At 44.5% G+C, this 27,061-nt stretch overlaps 1 protein-coding gene across 1 annotated transcript in view; it reads right to left on the bottom strand.

The window, feature by feature from the left end:
- Positions 1-1,905: 1,905 nt before the first annotated feature.
- Positions 1,906-27,061, bottom strand: part of LOC119659670 (alpha-tocopherol transfer protein-like) — a 35,726-nt gene continuing 10,570 nt past the window's right edge. The window contains exons 3-7 of the mRNA XM_038067895.1: positions 23,234-23,369; positions 5,458-5,603; positions 5,265-5,389; positions 4,972-5,210; positions 1,906-2,311 (exon numbers count right to left, since the gene is read on the bottom strand). Coding sequence (XP_037923823.1) covers positions 2,123-2,311; positions 4,972-5,210; positions 5,265-5,389; positions 5,458-5,603; positions 23,234-23,369 — 835 coding nt within the window. The 3' untranslated portion in view covers positions 1,906-2,122. The remainder of the gene's footprint in view (positions 2,312-4,971; positions 5,211-5,264; positions 5,390-5,457; positions 5,604-23,233; positions 23,370-27,061) is intronic.

Raw genomic sequence — 27,061 nt, 5'->3', positions numbered from 1 at the left:
AAGGACTGCGATATGAAATTGCTTCACGTCTTAACGCAACCTGGATGCATTGGCGTTCCACAGCTGGTGTTCTTTGTGATCGACGCATCAACGAACGTCTCAAATCTAAAATTTATCGCAATATCCTTCGCCCTGTCGGCCTCTATGGTTTTGAGTATTGGCCGACTATACAAGACAATGAACGACGTCCAGCGGTAATAGAGAGATGTTGCGTTGAACTAGTGACTAGTGACATGATCGATATGGGGTTGCATCGATCATGGAAAAATTGCGAGAGAGGCGTCTTCGATGGTATGGTCATGTACTTCGCGTTAACGAGAATTTACTCGCCAAGATTGTTCCGAACATCGAATAGTAAGTGACCAAAAGGTCTGCCGAAATAACAGGATACGCTGGATGGTGATTTGAAAACCTCAGTATATCCAGATGAAACTTTCGATAAACTAAAATGGCGCAACCAATCACGACGAGCCGACCCCGCTTATGAAACGGATAAACTCTAAAGAAAAAAAAAAAAGCGTGGATGACACTTCTACATGTGAACAGCGTTCTTCATTGACATTTTCTTCAGAAATAACATCATCATCATCAACGGCGCAACAACCGGTATCCGGTCTAGGCCTGCCTTAATAAGGAACTCCAGACATCCCGGTTTTGCACCGAGGTCCACCAATTCGATATCCCTAAAAGCTGTCTGGCGTCCTGACCTACGCCATCGCTCCATCTTAGGCAGGATCTGCCTCGTCTTCTTTTTCTACCATAGATATTGCCCTTATAGACTTTCCGGGCTGGATCATCCTCATCCATACGGATTAAGTGACCACCCCACCGTAACTTATTGAGCCGGATTTTATCCACAACCGGACGGTCATGGTATCGCTCATAGATTTCGTCATTGTGTAGGCTACGGAATCGTCCATCCTCATGTAGGGGGCCAAAAATTCTTCGGAGGATTCTTCTCTCGAACGCGGCCAAGAGTTCGCAATTTTTCTTGATAAGAACCCAAGTTTCCGAGGAATATATGAGGACTGGCAAGATCATAGTCTTGTACAGTAAGAGCTTTGACCCTATGGTGAGACGTTTCGAGCGGAACAGTCTTTGTAAGCTGAAATAGGCTCTGTTGGCTGACAATAACCGTGCGCGGATTTCATCACCGTAGTTGTTATCGGTTGTGATTTTCGACCCTAGATAGGAGAAATTGTCAACGATCTCAAAGTGTATTCTCCTATCCTTATTCTTCTTCGTGTTTGTGTTTGACCAGTGCGGTTTGCTGTTGTTGGTTGATTCGTCTTCGGTGCTGACGTTGCCACCATATATTTTCTCTTGTCTTCATTGATGTGCAGCCCAAGATCTCGCGCCGCCTGCTCGATCTGGATGAAGACAGTTTGTACGTCTCGGGTGGTTCTTCCAATGATGTCGATATCGTCAGCATAGGCCAGTAGTTGGGTGGACTTGAAGAGGATCGTACCTCTTGCATTCACCTCGGCATCACGGATCACTTTCTCGAGGGCCAGGTTAAAGAGGACGCATGATAGCGCATCCCCTTGTCGTAGACCGTTGTTGATGTCGAATGGTCTTGAGAGTGATCCTGCTGCTTTTATCTGGCCTCGCACATTGGTCAGGGTCAGCCTAGTCAGTCTTATTAATTTCGTCGGGATACCGAATTCTCTCATGGCCGTGTACAGTTTTACCCTGGCTATGCTATCATAGGCGGCTTTAAAGTCGATGAGCAGATGGTGGAACTGTTGTTCATATTCCAACAGTTTTTCCATCGCCTGCCGCAGAGAGAAAATCTGATCTATTGCTGATTTGCCTGGAGTGAAGCCTCTTTGGTATGGGCCAATGATGTTCTGCGCGTATGGGGCTATCCGGCCTAGCAAGATAGTGGAGAAATAACACAAATGATGAAATTCCTTTACGCTTCCCTTTTTATTTAACAAAAAATCACAAACATTTCATTCTTCCAAATTGTGTACTAAATGAAAATGGCAAAGCAGCTAATCTAAAGTAGTGAGTAAACTAAAAATAAATATATACACCCGCACACAGAGTGCAAGAGTTCAACAATAACATGTTTTTGAGATTCGGTGTAAAATACCATAACAGTGCTAAATTGTCTAATTTAAATGCAATCTCGTTGATTCTCCTCCGCCAAAAAATGATCACGCAGCGATAGAATTTCTTCGTAAAAGCTCTCATTTAACTCCTTCATACTCTTAAGATCGCCTCCGTATTCTACCGGCATATGTGACTTTGGTATCCAATCCCGGTGGAAATCTTCGTAATTCATATTTGCAGGATGTACGTGTATCTGTTTAAAATAAAAATATAAAATCAAATATTTGAAGCAACTTTTATGTCTAAATATGTCCTTATTTGTTCAACACTAAACATAAGATAAAAGATTCTTTATAAAAGAAAAGCAATAACTGTAATGAATAAGGCTCTAGAGTGCCTCAACTTGGACATAAGGCCTTTTGCAGATTGGAATGGAGGTATATTTTTTACCGCTTTCCTAAAAAGATATAACTAAGCCAACCGGGAAGCAAAGAAGTCGCTGTCACCCGAACGGACTATTATAAAAATCTTTACGCTAAACTGGACACACGGGATGGCAAGAAAGATCTCTATCGGCTTGCTACAAGCCGCACCGAACGCACACAGGATATCGAACAGTTCTGTTGCGTTAATGACAAGAACGGTACTTTGCTTACCAGCCGACGAGCCGCAACGGATAGATGGCGAGAATACTTCGAGCAGATTTCCACTGAAGAATTTGCTCATCCTCCATTTCCACAATCATTGTCAACATTTGGAGCAGTTTCACCTGTCAGCGCAACTGGTGCTGGGCAGGGAGGAAGACGGGGTGGCAACCCTGTCGGCTGGACCAAAACCAAGTGGCCAAGGAGAACCTCCATAGTGGTGGCACCGTGAGACGCTGTATCGAATTAGCTTGCCGACCGTGATGGAGTAGGCGAGTGCTCCAAAGGCCTAATTAGGGCAATCAGACCGGAGTCTGCACAGGGACTCATCTGAAGTGGTAATAGTCACGCAACCTTACCAGGGGTATACTGGTACCATGGCAAACAGGACAGCCCCTGAATTCCCATACTTCAGGTGAACTCTTATTGCATATGCGTTCAGCTCAGTTGTTTGCGGTTGGCCCCTAGTGGGAGCTTCATGGGGGTTGTGGTTCCGTTCAAGCGAACAGAGACCTCCGGGTCTCAGCGTGGTGTTGCGTTTCAACACGGGTGCCGTACTCCTTAGTTCGGTAGAGATTTTGGTAGGTCTTGCATCCACCAGTATGAATGCTAAGCCATGCACTCGGCATAGATTGGTATCGTCGTAGCTTGCTGCGGCCGGGCTCTGATTGTGGTCACAAAATCAATCCGTGTCTTAAGAAGACCGTGGGATTAAGTTCACGAGACAGGTACTAACGTAAAACCCGGTGACGTAACTGTCAGCGCAATTGAAGTCGAGAAGGCAACAAAACGAATGAAATCGGGGAAAGCCACAGGACCTGACGACATCGCATCTCAGCTCTGGAAAATGAAGAGCTGGGACCCAACACTGTGGCTCAGTGAATTCTTTAATCGGGTTATTCAGGAAGGAAGAACACCATCTGACTGGCAAGAAAGTACCACTGTTCCTATATGGAAAAAGAAAGGTAGTCCAGCAGAATGTTCAAATTACCGTCCGATCCGATTACTTTTCCATACCATGAAGATTTTTGAACGCATTCTTGACAACCTTATTCGCAAAATCGTTGAAATAACCGTGAATCAAGCCGGATTTGTCAAAAACTACGGAGCTACTGACGCAAAACACGGTACGCGGTTACTCATGGAGAAACACCGTGAGAAGCATCGCCCTCTTTACATTGCATTTCTGGATCTAGAGAAAGTGTTTGACCGTGTGCCACACGAACCCATCTGGTATGCTTTACGACAACACTTAGCACTAGAAGAACTCGAAACTCGAAAAGTAAATTTTGAAGTATGGCGGGTGTATCAAAACCGCTTCGTGTCTCTGTTGGTGTCCATCAAGGAAGCGCCCTCTCACCACTTTTGTTCTTGTTATGGATATCGTCACACGGGATATCCAACGTCCTGCGCCTTGCACATTGCTTTAAGCAGATGATGTTTTCCTAGCATCTGATAGCAAAAATGATCTCGAGCAACTTGTCCAAAAACGGAATGATCACCTCATGCAACACGGTCTCAGATTGATTCTAAACAACACTGAATTTTTGTCGACCGATCCCCAACAGGCACAATCACTGTCAGCGGCAGTGATCTGCCCAGAACTGAGCAATTTAAATACCTCGGGTCAACGCTATCAACCAATGGAGAACTGCGTTATGATATTGCTTCACACATTAACGCAACCTGGATGAAGTGGCGTTCCACAACTGGTGCTCTTTGTGATCGACGTATCAACGAACGTCTCAAATCTAAAATTTACCACAATGTTGTCCGTCCTGTCGCTCTCTATGGTTCTGACTGTTAGCCAACTATAAAAGACAATGAAGGCGTCTTGCGGTAATGGAGACGAAAATGTTACGTTGGACTAGTGATGTCATACGTTTTGATCACATCCGAAATGAGGATATCCGCGATCGTTATGGGGTTGCACCGATAGTGGAAAAGTTGCGAGAGAGGCATCTTCGATGATATGGTCATGTAATTCGTGCTAATGAGAATTCACTTGCCAAGATTGGTCTGAACATCGAAATTGATGGTAAACGACCAAAAGGCAGGCCGAAACAACGGTGGCTTGATACGCTGGATGGAGATTTAAAAGCCTCAAGATTGCACCCAAATAAGGCATTTGATAGAGCCAAATGGCGAAACCAATTACGACGAGCCGACCCCACTTGTGAACGGGAAAAAGGCAGCAGAAAAAGAAGAAGATTAAGTGGTTTGTTCAGTAACCACAAAAAATACCTTAAAAAATGTTAGTGGTACTTACAATTTCCAGCAGCTCCTTTTTCAGAAACGGTTTGACAAGCGTCAGAATCTTATCAAATAGAGGAACTACATTTAAAACGTGCACACGACATAATTTCGCTGGAACTCCGTACTGTAGATAATGAAGATATTTTCTAATACTGGATATGCTAGCTCGCAGTATATGAGTGAATCCTACATTTTCCATATCATGAACAAAGATAACACCGGGTCGAGGACCATATTTGTATAAAGCAACGTCTGAAAATAATTGTTATGGGATTAAATTGACGCTATTCATGGCCTTGGTATTACCCATAGTCATGCAGTAGGTTTTTAATGCATTGTCAAAAAAGTAGGTTGATGCTTTTGGATTCATTATTTTGTGATAGACAATCGGGCAGTCATCCTTTTCTGTTGGAGGTACATGATAGTACGTCCTGAAGAAAAGTTAAATATCGAATGTGAAATTCTTTTTCGCTTTCATTTAAATTGAATAAGAACTTACTGGTTTTCAAAGCACTGTTTAATTTTTGGATGCTTTGGATCGCGGTTGTTGAAATGTTCTGGTGCATTCCTCCTTGCATCGTAATAGATTTTTATAACTTTGAGGGCTTCGTCTATGCTTCCACAAGCGTTGAGAAATAGTAGCAACTGAAAATACAATAGAATAGTTACATTATTTTTTGGTATGTACGCTTGTGGTCAAAGGGTAGTATAGGTCCCGGGGTGAAACGTGGATTGGTACCCACGATGGAGCATAAAACCTGGGAAATGCCTGCTGAACCAACACCAACACCAACAGCTCTACTACCAAACCCTATCTCCACCTCCACGTGGTGACTGCTGGGAGCTCTTTCTTGACGAAAAGCTGCAGACGGAGAAGGATGAAGGCGAGTCTCCCGCGCCTAAAAACGGGACAAATTGTACCAACTGGTCCTCCAGGTTGGGGGTTGGGTAGGGCTGACAACCCTACACGGAAAACAACTCGTTACGAAGCCACAACAGGAGCCTCGGACAGGACGGATTTTAAAACGACGGACCCGGCAACGACAAAGGAACAACGATATGCGTATTTTCTCATGGAACGTGCGCTCCCTGTACAGAGATGAAGCTGATGAGCTGCTAGCCGATACCCTGTCCCAATATAGGGCTGATATAACAGCGTTGCAAGAGATGCGATGGACAGGGACCGGTTTCCTGGAGAAGAGCCACTACACCATATATTATAGCGGTCATCCAGTAAACCATGTGCTCGGAGTAGGTTTCTTAGTCAGGCAAAAAATGAAACCTGCTGTTATCGGCTTTGAAAACATAAGCGAACGGCTATGCACTCTGCGCTTGCGAGGCAAGTTTAGAAATATAAGCCTCATAAACGTTGACGCTCCTACAGAGGAGACTGCAGAGTCGGAGAAGGATACCTTCTACGAGGCAGTAGAACGAACCCTCGAAGCCTGTCCCAGATATGATATCAAAATCATACTTGGGGATTTTAACAGCCAAGTAGGGAAGGAGCCCGTATTCAGGCGATACGTTGGCTCCCATAGCTTACACGAAAACACAAATGATAACGGACTGCGGATTATTCAATTAGCAGGGTCACACGAAATGGTTGTTGGAAGTACCTGGTTTGCGCGGAAAGCGGTCCACAAACATACGTGGGCCTCTCCAGACGGGACCACTTTCAACCAAATTGACCACGTGTTGATCGAACGCCGCCACCTCTCAGCCTTGATGAATGTCAGAACATATAGGGGGGCCAATATAGACTCGGACCACTTTCTCGTTGGCATGGTGCTCCGAGCCCGAATAACAATACCACCTAGAATCCCCTCTGACAATCAGGTGAGAGTGAACACTGAAGCCATCCACAACACAACCCTCCGCGACACCTATAAGAGGGAAATGGATGCTGCAATAACCGCAGTCAACAGAGGACCTGGAGATGAAGCATCAACAAATGATCTTCACAACCACCTGAAGAACGTTATCATGGATACGGCCACAAATATACTTGGCCCCAGCCGTAAAAGGAGTCGGAACGGCTGGTTTGACGATGAATGTAAGCTAGCAACGGAACGGAAGAATGCCGCATACCGAGTAATGTTGCATTCGCAAAGAACGCGGGCACGCGCAGAGACTTATCACGAACTCCGTCGAGCGGAGAAGCGACTTCACAGACGGAAAAAGGAAGCCTGGGAGAACCAACAAGTCTATGAACTAGAAAAGTACAGGGAGCAACCGCACCAGGCGCGGAAGTTTTACCAACAAGTCAGCAGGATGAAGCCTTACACACCTCGATGCTCATCCTGCCGAGACAAAGAGGGAAATCTGATTTCCGACAGAATGGGCATATTAGAGCGATGGGTTGAGTACTTTGATGAGCTATTGAACAACCAGAACATCGGCGAGTTGGAGGTCCCGCCAACTGAAGACGACGGACAAATACTGCCACCACCAAGTTTAGGAGAAACAGTCCGTGCAATTCATCGGCTAAAAAATCATAAGTCGCCAGGAGCCGATGGAATTACAGCCGAATTGGTTAAATATGGAGGCGACCAGTTACACCAAGTGGTTCATCAACTTGTGCTCAAGGTATGGGACAGCGAATCAATGCCTGACGATTGGCAACGAGGCATTATCTGTCTCATACATAAAAAGGGAGATATCACACAGTGCAGCAATTATAGAGGTATCACGTTGCTGAGTACCATCTATAAGATATTTTCCACTATCTTGCTAGGCCGGATAGCCCCATACGCCCAGAACATCATTGGCCCATACCAAAGAGGCTTCACTCCAGACAAATCAGCGACAGATCAGATTTTCTCTCTGCGGCAGGCGATGGAAAAACTGTTGGAATATGGACAACAGTTGCACCATCTGTTCATCGACTTTAAAGCCGCCTATGATAGCATCATCATCATCATCATCAACGGCGCAACAACCGGTATCCGGTCTAGGCCTGCCTTAATAAGGAACTCCAGACATCCCGGTTTTGCGCCGAGGTCCACCAATTCGATATCCCTAAAAGCTGTCTGGCGTCCTGGCCCACGCCATCGCTCCATCTTAGGCAGGGTCTGCCTCGTCTTCTTTTCCTACCATAGATATTGCGCTTATAGACTTTCCGGGTGGGATCATCTTCATCCATACGGATTAAGTGACCCGCCCACCGTAACCTATTGAGCCGGATTTTATCCACAACCGGACGGTCATGGTATCGCTCATAGATTTCGTCATTGTGTAGGCTACGGAATCGTCCATCCTCATGTAGGGGGCCAAAAATTCTTCGGAGGATTCTTCTCTCGAACGCGGCCAAGAGTTCGCAATTTTTCTTGCTAAGAACCCAAGTTTCCGAGGAATACATGAGGACTGGCAAGATCATAGTCTTGTACAGTAAGAGCTTTGACCCTATGGTGAGACGTTTCGAGCGGAACAGTCTTTGTAAGCTGAAGTAGGCTCTGTTGGCTGACAACAACCGTGCGCGGATTTCATCATCGTAGTTGTTATCGGTTGTGATTTTCGACCCTAGATAGGAGAAATTGTCAACGGTCTCAAAGTTGTATTCTCCTATCCTTATTCTTGTTCGTGTTTGTGTTTGACCAGTGCGGTTTGATGTTGTTGGTTGATTCGTCTTCGGTGCTGACGTTGCCACCATGTATTTTGTCTTGCCTTCATTGATGTGCAGCCCAAGATCTCGCGCCGCCTGCTCGATCTGGATGAAGGCAGTTTGAACGTCTCGGGTGGTTCTTCCCATGATGTCGATATCGTCAGCATAGGCCAGTAGTTGGGTGGACTTGAAGAGGATCGTACCTCTTGCATTCACTTCAGCATCACGGATCACCTTCTCGAGGGCCAGGTTAAAGAGGACGCATGATAGCGCATCCCCTTGTCGTAGACCGTTGTTGATGTCGAATGGTCTTGAGAGTGATCCTGCTGCTTTTATCTGGCCTCGCACATTGGTCAGGGTCAGCCTAGTCAGTCTTATTAATTTCGTCGGGATACCGAATTCCCTCATGGCCGTGTACAGTTTTACCCTGGCTATGCTATCATAGGCGGCTTTAAAGTCGATGAACAGATGGTGCAACTGTTGTCCATATTCCAACAGTTTTTCCATCGCCTGCCGCAGAGAGAAAATCTGATCTGTTGCTGATTTGCCTGGAGTGAAGCCTCTTTGGTATGGGCCAATGATGTTCTGGGCGTATGGGGCTATCCGGCCTAGCAAGATAGTGGAGAATATCTTATAGATGGTACTCAGCAACGTGATACCTCTATAATTGCTGCACTGTGTGATATCTCCCTTTTTATGTATGAGACAGATTATGCCTCGCTGCCAATCGTCAGGCATTGATTCGCTGTCCCATACCTTGAGCACAAGTTGATGAACCACTTGGTGTAACTGGTCGCCTCCATATTTAACCAATTCGGCTGTAATTCCATCGGCTCCTGGCGACTTATGATTTTTTAGCCGATGAATTGCACGGACTGTTTCTCCTAAACTTGGTGGTGGCAGTATTTGTCCGTCGTCTTCAGTTGGCGGAACCTCCAACTCGCCGATGTTCTGGTTGTTCAGTAGCTCATCAAAGTACTCAACCCATCGCTCTAATATCCCAATTCTGTCTGTATGATAGCATAGCCAGGGTAAAACTGTACACGGCCATGAGGGAATTCGGTATCCCGACGAAATTAATAAGACTGACTAGGCTGACCCTGACCAATGTGCGAGGCCAGATAAAAGCAGCAGGATCACTCTCAAGACCATTCGACATCAACAACGGTCTACGACAAGGGGATGCGCTATCATGCGTCCTCTTTAACCTGGCCCTCGAGAAAGTGATCCGTGATGCTGAAGTGAATGCAAGAGGTACGATCCTCTTCAAGTCCACCCAACTACTGGCCTATGCTGACGATATCGACATCATGGGAAGAACCACCCGAGACGTTCAAACTGCCTTCATCCAGATCGAGCAGGCGGCGCGAGATCTTGGGCTGCACATCAATGAAGGCAAGACAAAATACATGGTGGCAACGTCAGCACCGAAGACGAATCAACCAACAACATCAAACCGCACTGGTCAAACACAAACACGAACAAGAATAAGGATAGGAGAATACAACTTTGAGACCGTTGACAATTTCTCCTATCTAGGGTCGAAAATCACAACCGATAACAACTACGATGATGAAATCCGCGCACGGTTGTTGTCAGCCAACAGAGCCTATTTCAGCTTACAAAGACTGTTCCGCTCGAAACGTCTCACCATAGGGTCAAAGCTCTTACTGTACAAGACTATGATCTTGCCAGTCCTCATGTATTCGTCGGAAACTTGGGTTCTTAGCAAGAAAAATTGCGAACTCTTGGCCGCGTTCGAGAAAAGAATCCTCCGAAGAATTTTTGGCCCCCTACATGAGGATGGACGATTCCGTAGCCTACACAATGACGAAATCTATGAGCGATACCATGACCGTCCGGTTGTGGATAAAATCCGGCTCAATAGGTTACGGTGGGCGGGTCACTTAATCCGTATGGATGAAGATGATCCCACCCGGAAAGTCTATAAGCGCAATATCTATGGTAGAAAAAGAACGAGACGAGGCAGACCCTGCTTAAGATGGAGCGATGGTGTGGGCCAGGACGCCAGACAGCTTTTAGCGATATCGAATTGGTGGACCTCGGCGCAAAACCGGGATGTCTGGAGTTCCTTATTAAGGCAGGCCAAGACCGGATACCGGTTGTTGCGCCGTTGATGATGATGATGTACGCTTAAGCTGCATATAACATCAGTAACTTCTTAATCTTTCTGGATTTATCTTGATTCATAATTTAGGGAAAGGTTACATGCTTATTGGGCTTCATCAACGGCACAAAAACCGGTATCTGGTCTATACCTGCCTTAATAAAGAACTGCAGACATCCCGGGTTTGCGGCGAGATCCACTAATTCGATATCCTACAAAGCTGTCCGCCGTCCTGGCGTTCCCCACCGCTTCATCTGAGGCAGGGCCTGCCGCGTCTTCTTTTTCTTCCATACCATTTGTACTATCATATATTGCCGTTATAGGCATTAAGGGTTTGATCATCCTCGCCCATACAGATTAAGTGATCCGCCTAACGTAATTTATTGAGCCGGATTTTATCCACAACTTCGATTGTGGAATCGATCATAAATTTCATTGTTATATAAGCTGCGGCCAAGAGATCGATTCTTGTCAAGAACCCAGGACTCCGAGGAGTACATGAGGACTGGCAAAATCATTGTCTTATATAGAAAGACTATTAAAAATTCCAAGTATAATTTTGATATTCGCTCCGCTTTCTTGCAAGGTATCCTTCTTCAACTCTGCAGCGTCCTCGGTAGGGCCGTGAACGTTAATGAAACTTATCTTTTGAAATTTTTCTCGTAAACGCAGAGGACATAGCTTTTTGTTACTAAACTTACTTCGAGCACATGATTTCCCAGATAATCATTCAATATATGGTGTAATGACTCTTCTCCAGGAAACCGGTCTTTGTCTAGCGTATCTCTTGCAACACTGTACACCAGCCCTATATTGGGACAAGGTATAGGCTAGGTGCTTGACAGCTCCTTTTCTGCAAGTTCCAGTAGAAAATGCGCAAATTGTTAGTCTGTTTTCATTGCCGGGTTTGTAATTGCGTAGAATATCCAGTCCGAGGCTCGTAACTTCGTAACTTCGGTTTTCCGGGTAGGGTTGTCAGCCCTACCCAACACCCAATCTGGAGGACCGGTTGGTACAATTTGTTCCGTTTTCAGGCGCGGGAGACTCGCCTTCATCCTTTTCCGTTTGCAGTTTTTCAATAAGGAATTACTCCCATCGATATGGTGATCGATGGGAGATGAACATAAGGATTGGTAGTAGCGCTATTGGTTTCTCCTTGTTGTCCTTGTGTGTGAATGTGTCACAGACTGCTTGCGTCAAATTTCCTTTGATTTTTACCAAACCACTGACCCTTCATGGGATCGGCTACAAACACTTGCAAACCTACATAAAGCAAATCAAACACTTGTTGAGGTTTGGCAAGCGTGTGGTTCCGAAATTTCGATAATGAAGGAAATAAAGCATCATAAAACGAAACTCACCAAATGAAATTGAATAGCAGGGAGGGAAATGAGAGTATGCCGACGGGGATTCTGCTGGGGCTATATTTAGATGCTCGCCATCGGGATGGTTAAATTTCGTCACTTTTTGCTTATTTATTGATGAAGAAGAAGCTGGTGCTTCGGGTATAAAGGTTTTGTGTTCATCTTACGTGAGAAACTTTCTACGCAGATTTTTCGTTTGGATAGATTCTGATTTTGAGTCCTCACTTCGCTACGTTTCACCCGAGATCAAATATGTGCCCAGTTTCGAAGTACTAATTGAGTCCTTTCATTTGATACACCACATGGCCACATTCTGTGAAAAAAAAATGTTGCACCTTCCTCTCGCATATATGAGAAAATTTAAATTTGACACATAATGACGCCACTGGCTATATGTAAAGGGATTTACAGACCAAATGCCCTAACCGACTTTCGCGTCAATCCGTCTATCCGGGTGTGACAGACAGACAAACAGGGGGAAACAAGATTTCTAGATTTTCTTCGCTGAACATTGTTCTTGCTAATATTGGAAGCGCCTATACCTTGTGGAAAGGGAGGGTAGGGTCAGTGGTAGATATTACTTTCGTAAGCAGTGCGTTGATTAGGGATATTAACTGGCGAGTTAACGAACACTACACCCATAACGACCATCAAGCTATACTGTTTAGTGTAGTGGAGAACATGAGAATGGAGCATCCGAAAGACATAAAGTCATGCCGGACGAAGCAATGGAGTTTAAAAATGTTTGACGCGGAAATGTAGTTCCACACTAACAGGTACAGAACAAGTTTTGAGAAACATGGTCGCAGTTTGTGATGCCTCTATGCCAAGGCGCAGAAATAACGCTCACAGGTTACCGAAACCATGGTGGAACAACGACCTGCCATATGCCTGCAAGCGTGGAGAAATTACCAAAGTGCAAATGATTAGCAGGTAATTGCACAGAGAAAGGCGAGATACAAAACTAGTTAAAAAGAGCTGCTGAAGGCGGAAGGTGAAGTTAAACGGAATTCCTTTAAACAACTCTGCGAAGAGGCTGACATCAACCCGTGGGGGGGGGAGCGTGTAGAGCGGTAATGGCTAAGTTAAAAGGAAGCAGGGCCCCGCGGATAAAGTGCCCTTTTATAGCGAAGAATAGTGACCACTCTATTCCCTCAGCAAAGCAAATGCACTATTGCGGTCGAAAGAGAGCATTATACAAAAGACATTCCACATTATAACAGGGGGCTTACCATTATCTGCGAAAAGGTAGGGGCTAAAAAACACCGGGGCTAGACGGAATACCGAACGTGGCTTTGAAGGCAGGGATAAAAGGAATACCAGAGTAGTTCGTTTCCATTTTTAATATCTGTTTGAAAGAGGGTATCTTCCCGATTCAGTGGTAAAGGCAAATGCTGGTGCTGTTACCAAAGAGTAGTAAACCACCTTGAGAGCCACCGTCGTATCCATCCCAATTGTTTGCTGGACAGTATGAGAAAGTTGCTGGAGTGCATTATATGCAACAGGCTGCTGACAATTTTAGAGGAAGCAGGAGACGGTTTACGCGCTGGGCGATCAACGGTGGATGCTATCAACACAGTCATCAATCTGACAGAGAAAGCAATTGCAGGTCTAAAGTGGCAGGGCGGTACCAAAAATACTGTACCATCATCACACTCGACGTGAGGAATGCTTTCAACTCAGCGCAATGGCAGCATATGATAAAATCCTTAAACCAGCCGAATGTTCCCACGTATATTCAGTTAATCATCAGAAATTATTTCGTGGATAGAAAGCTCCTCTATGACGCTGACGTAGGCCTAGTTGAATGTTTGATAACCGGCGGAATGCCTCAGGGATAAGTGCTGGACCCACTACTCTGGAACGGCTATGCAAACGACATCGCAATTGTTGTAGTAGACATACAGCTGGAGGATGTCATCTGGGCATGTGAGACATTGATTAGGCTGAACAAGGATTGGTTGGTATCACAGGGATTAGATTTAGTGAAACACAGAACTGAGACTGTACTGGTCAGCAGCCGCAAACTGAAAGAAATTCTACGGTTTCGTGTAGGGTGCGGGCACTTTTTCTTCTCCAACCCATCTGAGCTGCCGCTGTTGATGAGAGAGGGAATACTGAGGAATGCATGAGGAATGGAGCATGGAGAGGCGGTCCCGCCCATGAAGAACAAAAAAGCATCAGATCGGATGATATTGATGGGGGGTGTGTGGGGTGTTTGAGCCGATAGTTTCTCTGAGATAGGAGTCTGCACTTATGCATTTCACTTTCTTCTTTCGATTGATAACTTTAGAGATCTAGGACTAGAAATATTTCACTTTTTCTAGAATCGAATACTGATTATCCGCATTATACGTACATATACATTTTTTTTTTTTTTGGGAGTAGGGTAGGTGAATGCGTTTACGCACAGAGTGTTGGATTCCCGCAACAGCGCGCTGGCGGACTACCAACTAAACACCTCCCTGTCATCAGAGAACTAGCCTGGAACCGTTTGACACATTACTTCGGGCTAGCCCTCCCGCTCTCCCGGCTTTGGGAGCCTTCAAGTCAGGGAATTCCCTTCACCAACGGGAGGGGAGGGGAGGAAGGGAGTTGTTAGTTCAGGGAACCCCTTACCGTCCGATCCCTCTGCCGGTCGAGTTCAATCTTCTTCGTAGTAAGAACAGCCCGAACATAATGCGCAATACGATTCCAGCTGCCAGCGCTCTTCAGCATCTCTCGCACAATGTTATCTGGAGAGAGCTCCCCTGTGTCTGCATAAAGCTGCTGGCGGAGGCCGTCCCACCTCTCGCAAGAGAAAAAGGTGTGTTCAGCGTCATCCGCCACTCTATTGCAGAACACACAATCAGGAGATCGCGCCTTCCCAACCCTGTGCAGGTAAGACTGAAAACCTCCATGCCCACTTAGAAGTTGGGTAAGGAAGTAATCAATCTCACCGTGTTTTCTGTTCAACCACGGATCTAATTTGTCGATGAGCCGCGCAGTCCACCTGCCCCTTGGCTCATTTTGCCAAGAAAGTTGCCACTCGTTAAGGGTGCGTTGACGTTCTTCACGGGCAACCACTTCTCTTAAGTTTTCGCTCTTACGGCAGTAGATAGCTTTGCGCTCCTTGGCAAGGAGGGCAACGGGGATCACTCCCGCAATCACCATCACAGCCGGTTCGGAGACCGTGCGATAAGCAGACGCCACTCGCAAAGCTCCCCACCTCTGCACTTGAGCGAGGCGTTTACGGTGCACCTCCTTGTCAAGGGCATCAGCCCATACCTCCGCACCATAGAGAAGGACGGACTGCGTTGCTCCCATGAGGAGACGTCTCCTAGTTGATATAGGTTCGCCGACATTCGCCATTAGCCGGGATTGTATCATCTTAAATACTCCTGTATCATTGTATCATCTTAAATACTCCTCTTACATAAGAAGCAAACAAAACGCTGTGGGCGAGTTTCGCTCCATTCAGATGAGTGCCGGCCCATCCTGGATCAGCTGGCTGACGTCCCGCTAATTTTGGCTCTGACAATGAACCTGGAGTTCATCATCAGCTGAGGCAACAACAAAAGTTGCTCTGCCGATGAGTTCAGGCAAATTTGTTCTAATGGTTCTTATCGAGCCGTTAGTTAAAAATGAATAGCTTGCATAAGTCGGTGCCGCGGGTACCACAATTTTGGAAACCCTTCGTTCCTTTTTCAGTGTGAGATCCTCATTGAAAAGCATCTGCTTGGAGGTTATCACATTTATTTTACTTGTGTAGTGCATTTGGAAGTAAATATGTATGACAGAGCATCTTTATTATTCTGCAGTATCTTTATTCAGAACATCTGCTTAAACTATTTTAAATGAAAGAAATTGATTTAACAAAGCCAGTTAGTATGAATCGGCTATGGAAGAATACCTACCACATTAGCTATGAACGACCTTTAAATAAATTTTAACCGGAATAGAAATATCCAGATAATATCATCATCTTCATTTCAACCGCATACACCAGCTACGGGGATGTGGTTCGTGATTGGAATTGCAATAGGTTAAGGTGGAATAGCTACATAACTTTTTGTTGAAAGTTTACTTCAACTTTTATTAGCTTGTGCACACTATTGTCGATTTCGACGTAGCTAGCAGATGAGTATTATAATTCTTTATAATTTGCGTACGTAGGATGACAATTACATCACAAAAAGCCATTAAGCATTAGATGCTTCCCAGTTTACGTATGCATGGATTCAAATTGGGCTTATAGGTCGTTGGAAAATCTTTGACCACTGAGCCATATTTTCGAGTTTGGGAACAGAAAGTAATCCGCGGGCGCTAAATCTAGCAAATAGGGCTAATGAATGATGCATTCGGCGGTCAAAGGGTAGTATAGATCCCAGGGCGAAACGTGGATTGGTAGCCACGATGGAGCATAAAACCTGGGAAACGCCTTCTGAACCAACGCCAACAGCTCTACTACCAAACTCTATCTCCACCTCCACGTGGTGATCGCTGGGAGTTCTTTCTTCATGAAAAACTGCAGACGGAGAAAGATGAAGGCGAGTCTCCCGTGCCTAAAAACGGGACAAAATGTACCAACTAGTCCTCCAGATTGGTGGTTGGGTAGGGCTGACAACTCCACACGGAAAACCGATGTTACGAAGCCACAGACGGAGCCTCAGACAGGATGGATTTCAAAACGACGAACCCGGCAACAACAACGGACTAACGATTTGCGCATTTTCTCATGGAACGTTCGCTCCCTGTATAGATCGAATGCTACTGAGCAGCCAGCCGACACCCTGTCTCAATATAAGGCTGATGTAAAAGCGTTACAAGAGATGCGATGGACAGGGACCGGCTTCCTGGAGAAGAGCACTATACCATATATTATAGCGGCCATCCCGTAAACAATGTGCTTGGAGTAGGTCATTCACAACACAGCCCTCCGCGACACCTATAAGAGGGAAATGGATGCCGCAGTAACCGCAGTCAACAGAGGACCTGGAGATGAAGCATCAACAAATGATCTTCACAACCACCTGAAGAATGTTATCATGGATACATACATACTTGGCCCCAGTCGCAAAAGGAGTCGGAACGGCTGCTTTAACGATGAATGTAAGCTAGCAACGGAACGGAAGAATGCTGCATACCGAGTAATGTTGCATTCTCAAAGAACGCGGACACGCACAGAGACTTATTACGAACTCCGTCGGGCGGAGAAGCGACTTCACAGACGGAAAAAGGAAGCCTGGGAGAACCAACAAGTCTGTGAACTAGAAAAGTACAGGGAGCAGCCGCACCAGGCGCGGCAGTTTTACCAACAAGTCAGCAGGATGAAGCCTTATACACCTCGATGCTCATCCTGCCGAGACAAAGAGGGAAATCTGATTTCCGACAGAATGGGCATAATGGAGCGATGGGTTAAGTGTTTTGATGAATTGCTCAACAACCAAAATATCGGCGAGTTGGAGGTCAATGAAGACTACGGACAAATACTGCCACCACCAAGCATAGAAGAAACAGTCCGTGCTATTCATCGGCTTATAAACCGTAAGTCGCCAGGAGCCGATGGAATTACAGTCGAATTGACTAAATATGGAAGCGACCAATTACACCAAGCGGTTCCTCAACTGATGCTCAAGGTGTGGGGCAGTGAATCAATGCCTGACGACTGGCAACGAGGCATTATCTGTCTCATACATAAAAAGGGAGATATCACACAGTGTAGCAATTATAGAGGTATCACGTTGCTGAGTACTATCTATAAGATATTCTCCACTATCTTGTTAGGCCGGATAGCTCCATACGCCCAGAACATCATTGGCCCATAAAAAAGAAGCTTCACTCCAGGCAAACCAGCGAGAGATCATATTTTCTCTTTGCGGCAAGCGATGGAAACACTGTGGGAACGAAATTGATAAGACCGACTAGGCTGACACTGACCAATGTGCGAGGCCAAATAAAAGCAGCAGGATCATTCTCGAGACCATTTAACATCAAAACAGTCTACGACAAGGGGATGTCCTACCTAACCTGGCCTTCGAGAAAGTGATTCGCGATGTCGATGTAAATGCGAGAGGCACCATCCGCTTCAAGTTCACCCAACTACTGACCTACGCTGACGATATCGACATCATGGGAAGAATAACCCGACATGTACAAATTATGATACATTCATCCAGATCGAGCAGGCGGCGCGAGATCTTGGGCTGCGCATTAATGAAGGCAAGACGAAGTACATGGTGGCAACGTCAGCGCCAAAACCATAACCGAAAGAACGGACAACATCAAATCACTGGTCAAACGAAAATAATGAAGATAGGAGACTACAACTTCGAGACCGTTGAAAATTTCTCCTACCTAGGATTGAAAATCACAACCGATAACAGCTATGATGATGAAATGCGCTCATGGTTGTTGTCAGCCAACAGAGCCTATTTCAGCTTACAAAAACTGTTTCCCTCAAAAAGTGTCACCATAGGGTCAAAGCTCTTACTATACAGGACTATGATCATGCCAGTCCTCATGGATTTGAGACTTGGGTTCTTAGCAAGAAAAATTGTGAACTCTTGGGCGCGTTCGACAGAAGAATCCTCCGAAGAATTTTTTGGCTCCTATATGAGGATGGACGATTTCGTAGCCTATATAACGACGAAATCTATGAGCGATACCATGACCGTCAGGTTGTGGATAAAATCCGGCTCAATAGGTTACGGTGGGCGAGTCACTTAATCCGTATGGAGGAGGATGATCCAGCCCGGAAATTCTATAAGGGCAATATCTATGTTAGAAAAAGAAGACGAGGCAGACCCTGCTTGAGATGGAGCGATGGCATAGGTTAGAGATCTTTTAGGGATATCGTATTGGTGGACTTCAGCGCAAAACTGGGATGTCTGGAGTTCTTTATTAAGGCAGACCTAGATCGGATACCGGTTGTTGCGCCGTTGATGATGACGATCAGTATTGTTTAAGGTTTTCTTGAAAACTAAACAAACAAAAAGGGGGGTGTGCGATTTTTTTCACCGAATATCATCATATGGGGCATCGAATGAAGGGTCTCGATTAGCACTTTCCGAAACAGATGTTAGTTTTCCCATTGGTTACAAATGGAGCAGCGAGGAGTGCGGAGGTCCGAAATGAGTCAATTATTTCAAGGACTCGATCTCAGAATCTACCCAACCTAAAAATCTGAAAAAAAAAACTTGTTGGTTGGCACATCGTATCTAGGTCTTATAATACTTCCCGTTACGCCACCTGCTCAGTTATTAATAGTATGTTATTATATTTTGAATATTACTGCCCCCTCCCTTAAGTTTATCCTAGATCATATTAGCAGTTCGATGGAAATCTTACTATTATTAACAAAGTTATAGTAGGTCAAAATTGACGCGAAAGGGGCGTCAAATTATCCTCCCCCCCCTCCATGAGATAAAATTTTATGTATTATCCTGTAGCATGGAAATTGAGAGCAGGTCCCTATGAGCATGTTAATGTCAATCTCTTCTGTGTTATATGTGGACACCTGTCATCATTTCCCTTTGCTTCGGTTTTTTTTGTAAAACACAAATACACTTGTATGTTTTCCAAAGTGCTTGTGTGTGTGTGTGTGTGTGTATGGTGGGGGAGAAGCTACAGCTTCTGAGCACTCAGGCCGTGTTGGCCCATTGTACTCGCGTCCCCCGTCTAACGGAATATTCCGGATTCGTTAACGTATCGTAGGATTTCCGTTAGTGGATGTGATGCTACCCGTCGTAATTGGAGAACATCGGCACCAAAGATCTGATGCCTGATACGTCCATAGGCGGGGCATTCACATAGGAAATGCTCCGTGGATTCCGCTTCCTCATTACAGGAGGGACACGTATCATCTTCGGTAATTCCTATTCTGAACATATGCCCAGCTAGTGAATTATGGCCTGTCAGAATGCCCACAATACATCTGCAAGTCCTCCTGCTTTTCGACAGGATAAACTTTGCGGTACGTATGTTGGGTTCTGGCAGGAAAATTTTGGTGTGTCGAGCAGCATTTAGGCTCTGCCACCTGTCATTATGGGAAACTTGTTCCCAGTTTTTGAAAACAGATTTAGCCAATGCTACTGATACCCCAATTGCTGGCTCCGGTCCCTGCATAGGGGAGATTGACCCCTCTTTCGCTAAAGCATCCGAGATTTCATTTCCCTCTATGCCACAGTGACCAGGTACCCAGAGTAGTTCCACCGTATTGAATCTAGACATAGAGTTCAAACGGTTTCTGCATTCCTGAACGATTTTCGAGGTGATCAAAGGACTGCTCAATGCCCTCAGTGCAGCTTGACTGTCACTGCAGATTGCGATGCGCCTGCCCTTCAACCGCTCGTCAATCACCCAGTTTGCCACCCTTAGGATCGCATAAACTTCGGCTTGAAAAACCGTTGCATATTGTCCCAAAGGAAAAGCCCACTTCTCGTTTTTATTTGAGAGGTAGACTCCGGCTCCAGAACCTTCTTCTGTTTTTGAGCCATCGGTGTAGAAGACTTCCGTATATCCCTCCACGAATTCCTCTGGGTCTTCCCAGTCCTCTCTACGCTTCAGGGTAACTACATATCTTCTACCAAACAGATGTATGGGGACACGAGAATCGGAAAGCATTGTAAGAACTGGATTCAGTCCTTCCAGTAACTCTTCCAATGCTCTGTGCCCCCCGCATCCGTTGTTTTCCCATAGATCTAATCGAATTAGCCTATGAGCTGCTCTCATTGCAGTGCTTTGAATAAATATATCCAGGGGCTGCAAATTGAGTAGTGCATTCAGAGCTGCGCCGGATGTCGTGCTCATGGCAGCAGTGATACCCAGACAAACAGTTCTTTGCAGTGCATCTAGTTTACGATGAAAAGCTTTTTGTCTCACCTTAACCCACCACACTACGGATGCATATACGAACATCGGCCTAATGATGGCAACGTATATCCCCATTACCACATGAGGCCTGAGTCCCCATGTCGAGGCAAAGGTCCGTCTGCACAGTCCATAAGCTGTGAGAGCTCGTTTCATCTTTACCTCTACATGTTTGTTCCAAAGAAGGTTTTTATCTAGAGTAACCCCAAGGTATTTCACTTCTTCGGAGAGTTGAAGGGTAGTACGCCTCATCTCAGGGAGACAAAGTCCATCCAGTTTTCTCCTTTTTGTGAATAAAACCATTGTGGTTTTATTTGGATTAACTGACAAACCATGTCTAAGGCACCAGCTGTCTATCAAATCAACGGCACGCTGTATATTCCTACACACCGTTCCAAGATCCCGATCAACAGCAAGTACAGCCACGTCATCAGCATAAGCTTGAGCGTGTATTGGCAAATTTTGCAGTTCGCATAGCAGTGAGTCGATCAGCATACTCCACAGAAGCGGCGAAAGTACACCTCCTTGGGGGCAGCCCTTCGTTGCCTCCGTAGTCAGGTAGCGATCGACCCCTACCTCAGCGCACAGCAATCTTTGCGTTAGCATAGCATGGATCCACTTAATTAAAGCATCATCAACACCATGCGCTCTGGCGGCATCACAAAGTTTTTGAAAAGGCGTACAGTCAAAAGCCCCTTCAATGTCCACGAACACCCCCATCGCGTACTCACCATTCAAAGTTGTATCCTCTATCTTTGTGACCAAAGAATGAAGAGCAGACTCACAGGACTTTCCACGTTGGTAAGCATGTTGGTTTTCACTAAGTGGGTGTGACCTAAGTGCGTTTCCACGAATATGACGCTCCACCAGTCTCTCCAAACCTTTCAGCAAGAATGACGTCAAGCTGATCTGTCTGAAGTTCTTTGGATTAGAATAGTCATCTTTCCCTGGTTTCGGTATGAAAACTACTTTAACCTGTTGCCAAGAAGAAGGCACGTAGCCCAGAGCAAGACATCCTTGAAAGATGTTTCTTAGAGGTCGCTCTAAATGCTCCATACCCTCCTTTAGCATTGCCGGATAGATGCCATTCATGCCAGGTGCTTTGAAATGTTCAAAGGACAGTATCGCAGCTCTCACCTTTTCAAGGGTAACAACCGCTTTCGCAGTGTTCCAGTTCCTCTTGCAACACTTGCGTGTTGAAGGGGTTGCAAGAACCGTCAACTCTCCCCCTACCACTTCTCTCACCCGTTCCCCCGGGTGGTGTACTTCCAGGAGGGTCTGTACTGAGTCCAGTCTGGAGCTCGTGAAAGTACCGTCGGGTTTTCTAAGAGAATCCAACTTGGCCGACTCATCCCTTTTGAGGACTCTGCACAGCCTTGAAGTCTCCCTTTCGCCTTCCAGTTCCTCACAGTACGCTCTAAAGGAGTCTCGTTTCGAACACCTCACGAGCCTCTTATATTCGCGTTGTGAGTTCCTGAAATTTAACCAGTCTTCGTTCTTGTTACTTTTGCAAGCACGATTTAGAAGTCGCCTGGTTTCCAAAGTGCGTACAAACATACAATGCAGTAGTCAAAAGTATGAAACACAAAACAATAAGTTTCTGTTTTGCATCCTAAATGCTGACATTTCTATTTAAAACTTTTTGTCGTGGATAAAATATGATTTTGTAATGCCAACTTTTGAAGTAACATTTCGCTCAGATACAAAAAGAGTTTAGATAGTCTACGGTATGTGGAAATCCCAATGTTTATGTTGCCTTTTTTTTCAGAATTAATATTGGTAAAGCAGCGTTGTGTAAATAAATAAATGAATGAGCTTCACATTGCCAAACGCATTGCAAATTCCGAAGGCTTTTGCTGAGGAAACATTAAAATGCCATTCCGACCTAAAGCAATCAACATTTCAGATAATTTCTTATGGTGCCCATAACTAGAGTGTATCTATTTTTGTGAGATTGATTCTAGTATGGGATCTACTTTAATTTCATATTTATATGCAAGTTGTATTTACATAAATTTCGTTTTTGTTAGAATTGCATGAATGGCTAATTATCCAAGGTAATTCAGTAATAAATATTCCAAATGAATGGGACAAAAATAATCATGTTACAAACTGGCCAGCTTGAGTCTAATCAAATTTTAAGTAGGCAATGAATCCCTCCATTTACGTTTAATGATCACTTTTTAATTGCTTGAAACTGTGATGAACCGTGCAATAGTATTAAGCCTAGCTACATACTCCGATAAAATTTTCTGATGTATTTTTTTACGTTTGCTAATGGAGTTATGTTTTTTTATATGTTTTTCATTTCAGTAAGAATTTATTAATTCACCTGTTTATCTGTAAGGTTATTTGGAACATCTTCAGGTAACCTTCCTCGGAGAAGTTCGATGTCTGCTTTCGAAATTTTAGTACGCTCTAAAGCCTCATCTAGGTCGAATCCGAGATCTAAGTCCCTCATTTTTGTCCTGCAAGGAAAAGATTTCTATAGTTAGTAGGTGCATCATGTTAAGGGGCCCTTCTTTTTCAAAAATTTGATAAAATCATACTTTTTTAATTTTTTTTTCTCAAAACTTATTATACTAGGTTGTTCAATAAGTTTTGCGGTTCGATAAGAGGAGGCGTTACTTCTAGTCTAATTTTTTTTGTTACCTTGGTACACTCTTTATATGAACATATGTGAAGTTTCATTCCAATCTGTCAATTCATTCTTTGTTTACAAGTCATTTAGTATCGAGTGGCCCCAGTATTTTTTACAATGGAAAAAAATCAAGTATCATGCAATGGTGGAATTTTTACTTTTGGGGGATTTAAAGGCAAAGGAAATTTGTGAACGGGTTTTGGAAGTGTATAAGGACTCTTCGCCTTCGATTAGTACGGTAGAGAGTTGGGCTGCTAAATTTAAACGTGGTCGTACAAGCTTTGAAAACGATCCACGTCAAGGACGTCCAAAAACAGCAATAACACCAGAAATAGTAGAAAAAATCCAGGATATCATATTGGAAAATCGTCGAGTGACTGATAGAAATTTAGTAGAAGCCCTAGGCATCTCATTGGACAGTGTAAGCAATATTTTGACTGAAGTATTGGGTTTCAGAAAGTTGTGTACACAATGGGTGCCGGATTCGCTACCAATGCAAAAAAAACACATTCGAATGCGACTTTAGAGCAACATTTAGAGCGTTTTCGAAAGGACAAAGTGGATTATGTGGGTCGATTCATTACTATTTATGAGACTTGGGTCTATCACCATGATCCTGAATCAAAACAAGCGGCTAAAGAATGGATTGAACTTGGTTCTTCGGCTCCGAAACGAGTTCCTGTCCAGAAATCGACCAACAAGGTGTTAGCATCAGGTTTTTGGGATGCGAAAGGAATTTTGTTTGTGGATTATTTGCAAATGGTAAAACAATAAATTCTGAATATTATTGTAACCTTTTAGACCAGCTGAAGGAAAAAATTGGTGAAAAAACACTAGGTTTGCAGAAGAAAAAAATCCTTTTTATCAGGACAATGCACCGTGGCACAAGAGCATTTTGACAATGGCTAAAATCCCTAAATTTAAGTTCGAATTTTTGGAGCCTCCATCGCAAAACTTATAGAACAACCTGGTATTTTCAACAAACAACAAAATTCCCTTTTGAGGGAGGTGTTTTCAAAAAGTACTCTTTAAACGGTGCGACACAATGTTGTCTGACTCTAACAGAAGATTGAAAGTTCTGAATGGACTCTCTTCATAAGATTCGAAGATAGACAAGAAAGCTCTAAAATCATTTTTTCTGTTAAAGCAAAACCTGCGAACGTCCACGGATGTAATAAGTTACAACGTGGAATTAAAAGGGTGGTCTCCATATATGAAAAAGGATCAATTCATTAGAGTGCCTAACTTTAATTGGTGTTAAAATTAATTTTAACTATCGAGATTTCTAAATATTTCTCGATATTTTTACGTTCACACTTGATATATATGGTTCCCATTCACCCGTTGGTGGGGTATAGCGCGTCAACCACACTTACGCGCGATCGTTCGTGGCTGCTTGAAATGCCCTTCAGCTCCCCCGAAGATTTACTGAGATGTCTGCACTCCTTCTCGACTGTTATGCGCCAAGGGCACTTCCCCTAGACCCACCCATCGACCATCCCGGGAGAGTGGAGTCCACTGCATAGCGTAATCAGCAATGCAATTGTCGTCTTTTCTTAATGTTTGACTTATCCATTGCCAATTTCGCCCTGTGATCGCAGTGAGTACGGGTGCCAGGTATCAGGCCAGTATATTCCGATGATACGACGCAGACAGGTGTTCACGAAGACTTGGAGTTTTCGAGTAAGAGTTGCTATACATGCTACTCTCATATAGCAACACAGAAAGAATATTAGCACAATCTTAACTTTTTTTGGTGTTGAGATAACTGCATTTTCAGAATTTAAAAAAGGCGGTGAAAGCAGATCTAATGTTGGTAATGCGTCGGGCAACATCCAGTTCGGTGCCATCGTTGACAGAAACCACACTCCGCCCATCAATGAAGATAAGGAGAATGCAATGACCCGTCAGACTGAAAATCTTGATTTGTTGTGGTTTATCTTCAGTTCAATTCCATTTGCATTTGTCCAAGGTCCATGACCAAACAGATGTCATCTGCGTGGTCGAGATGTTTGAGGACAAGGCAGCATGAAGAAAGTAACCGATAATAAGAAGAAATAATATCGGTGATGGGATGCAACACTGGCAGACTCCTCAAAATCTTCTGAGATTTTATCTCGGTACAGCACATATTATTTTGCGCTATCATATGTCGCCTTGATAATGGCTATTAGTTTCTCCGGAATGCCCCTCCTGCATAGAGCACTGCAGATGTACTCCCCGCTTACGTTATCGAAAGCTTTTTCGGAGTCGATGAGGGGCAAATGCAGTGAAGATCTAAATCCAAAATGATAGGGTGTTGACATGGTCAATGCAGAAGGATCCACAACGGAAACCAGCCTGCTCTTAGTCGATCAAGCCTTCGAGATGTTCTTTGATGGGTTCCAGGATTATTTTAACTATTATCTTCACCGTATGTGATTTGGTTAAGAACCATGTGAAGTGTTCTTTCCAGCTCTTCAGTTGTTCGTCATCGTGGATAAGAAGTCGACCGTTAACGTCCTGCATAAGACCATCGAAATATTTCCGACCGCTTGTAAGCACTTTTGTGATGCGGTATAAACTGCTCAAACCATTACGGTTTGCGACATTTTCTATTTCCCTGACCAGCGACATAGCAAATTTTCTTTTGTCACTGCGTACACTACGCTGAACTTCTCGGGATTTCGCTCGGAATCGGAGTTCGAGCGTGTCATGCCCGCCATCAGTCGCAGCGGTCAATACAGCTTTCAGTCCCTTCAATTCATCGATCCATCCGGTTTCACGATTCCGCTGTCAGCCAGACATATGACGTCTGCTTCCCAACTCTGCGAGAAGTAGTGGACACAACACCCAAGCAAACGTAAGCAGCGATCAGATAGTAACCCCTTTCGAGGTCGATGTCAGCGCCTCTCTTGTTACGCACATCTAGGAGACCACTCCTCCTCGCAAAGTGGTTGATGTGGTTGCTCATGCGGTGCTGGTCCATTGAAACCCAAATGACCTTATGGCAAGGTGTTAAGCCTTTAGGTGGCCACAACGCATTATCTGTTTAAAGAAACCCACCCCTGTTACAAGCAGGTAACTTGACCTTGGGTCATGCTTGGATTTATCTTCTGGTATGATGTTTCGGCCTATGGAGGGGCTATGCTTGAAAGAAAGACTAGTCTTCCGTCATTGAACCGATATATTTAAAAAGGATTATGTTACGAAGTTCATTCCCTCTACCATAGCTAGGTAGGTGGTGAAACTCCTAGAAAGGCGTTTGCTATAATATATCAACTTCTTAATGGCTGGGTATAAGGGAATTGGAACTTGTGAGGAAAACTTCCTTGGCAGGAATCAATTCCCGCAATTTTGTATATAGAAATTTGTTAATAATTTTATTCCTTGAGTTCCTAGAGTCTTTAAGAAATATACTTTTTATTTATTTTCGGGGAAAATGATCGCCTCCGACACCTCGTCGTCTGCTGTCAAATCGGTATATCATATTTATTTATGCCCGTTTTTACATAACAAATAATTGATTATGTTTTATGT

The sequence above is a fragment of the Hermetia illucens genome, chromosome 6, assembly GCF_905115235.1.
Source record: "Hermetia illucens chromosome 6, iHerIll2.2.curated.20191125, whole genome shotgun sequence".
NCBI lineage: Eukaryota > Metazoa > Arthropoda > Insecta > Diptera > Stratiomyidae > Hermetia > Hermetia illucens.
This window is presented reverse-complemented; position numbering and strand designations above follow the sequence as displayed.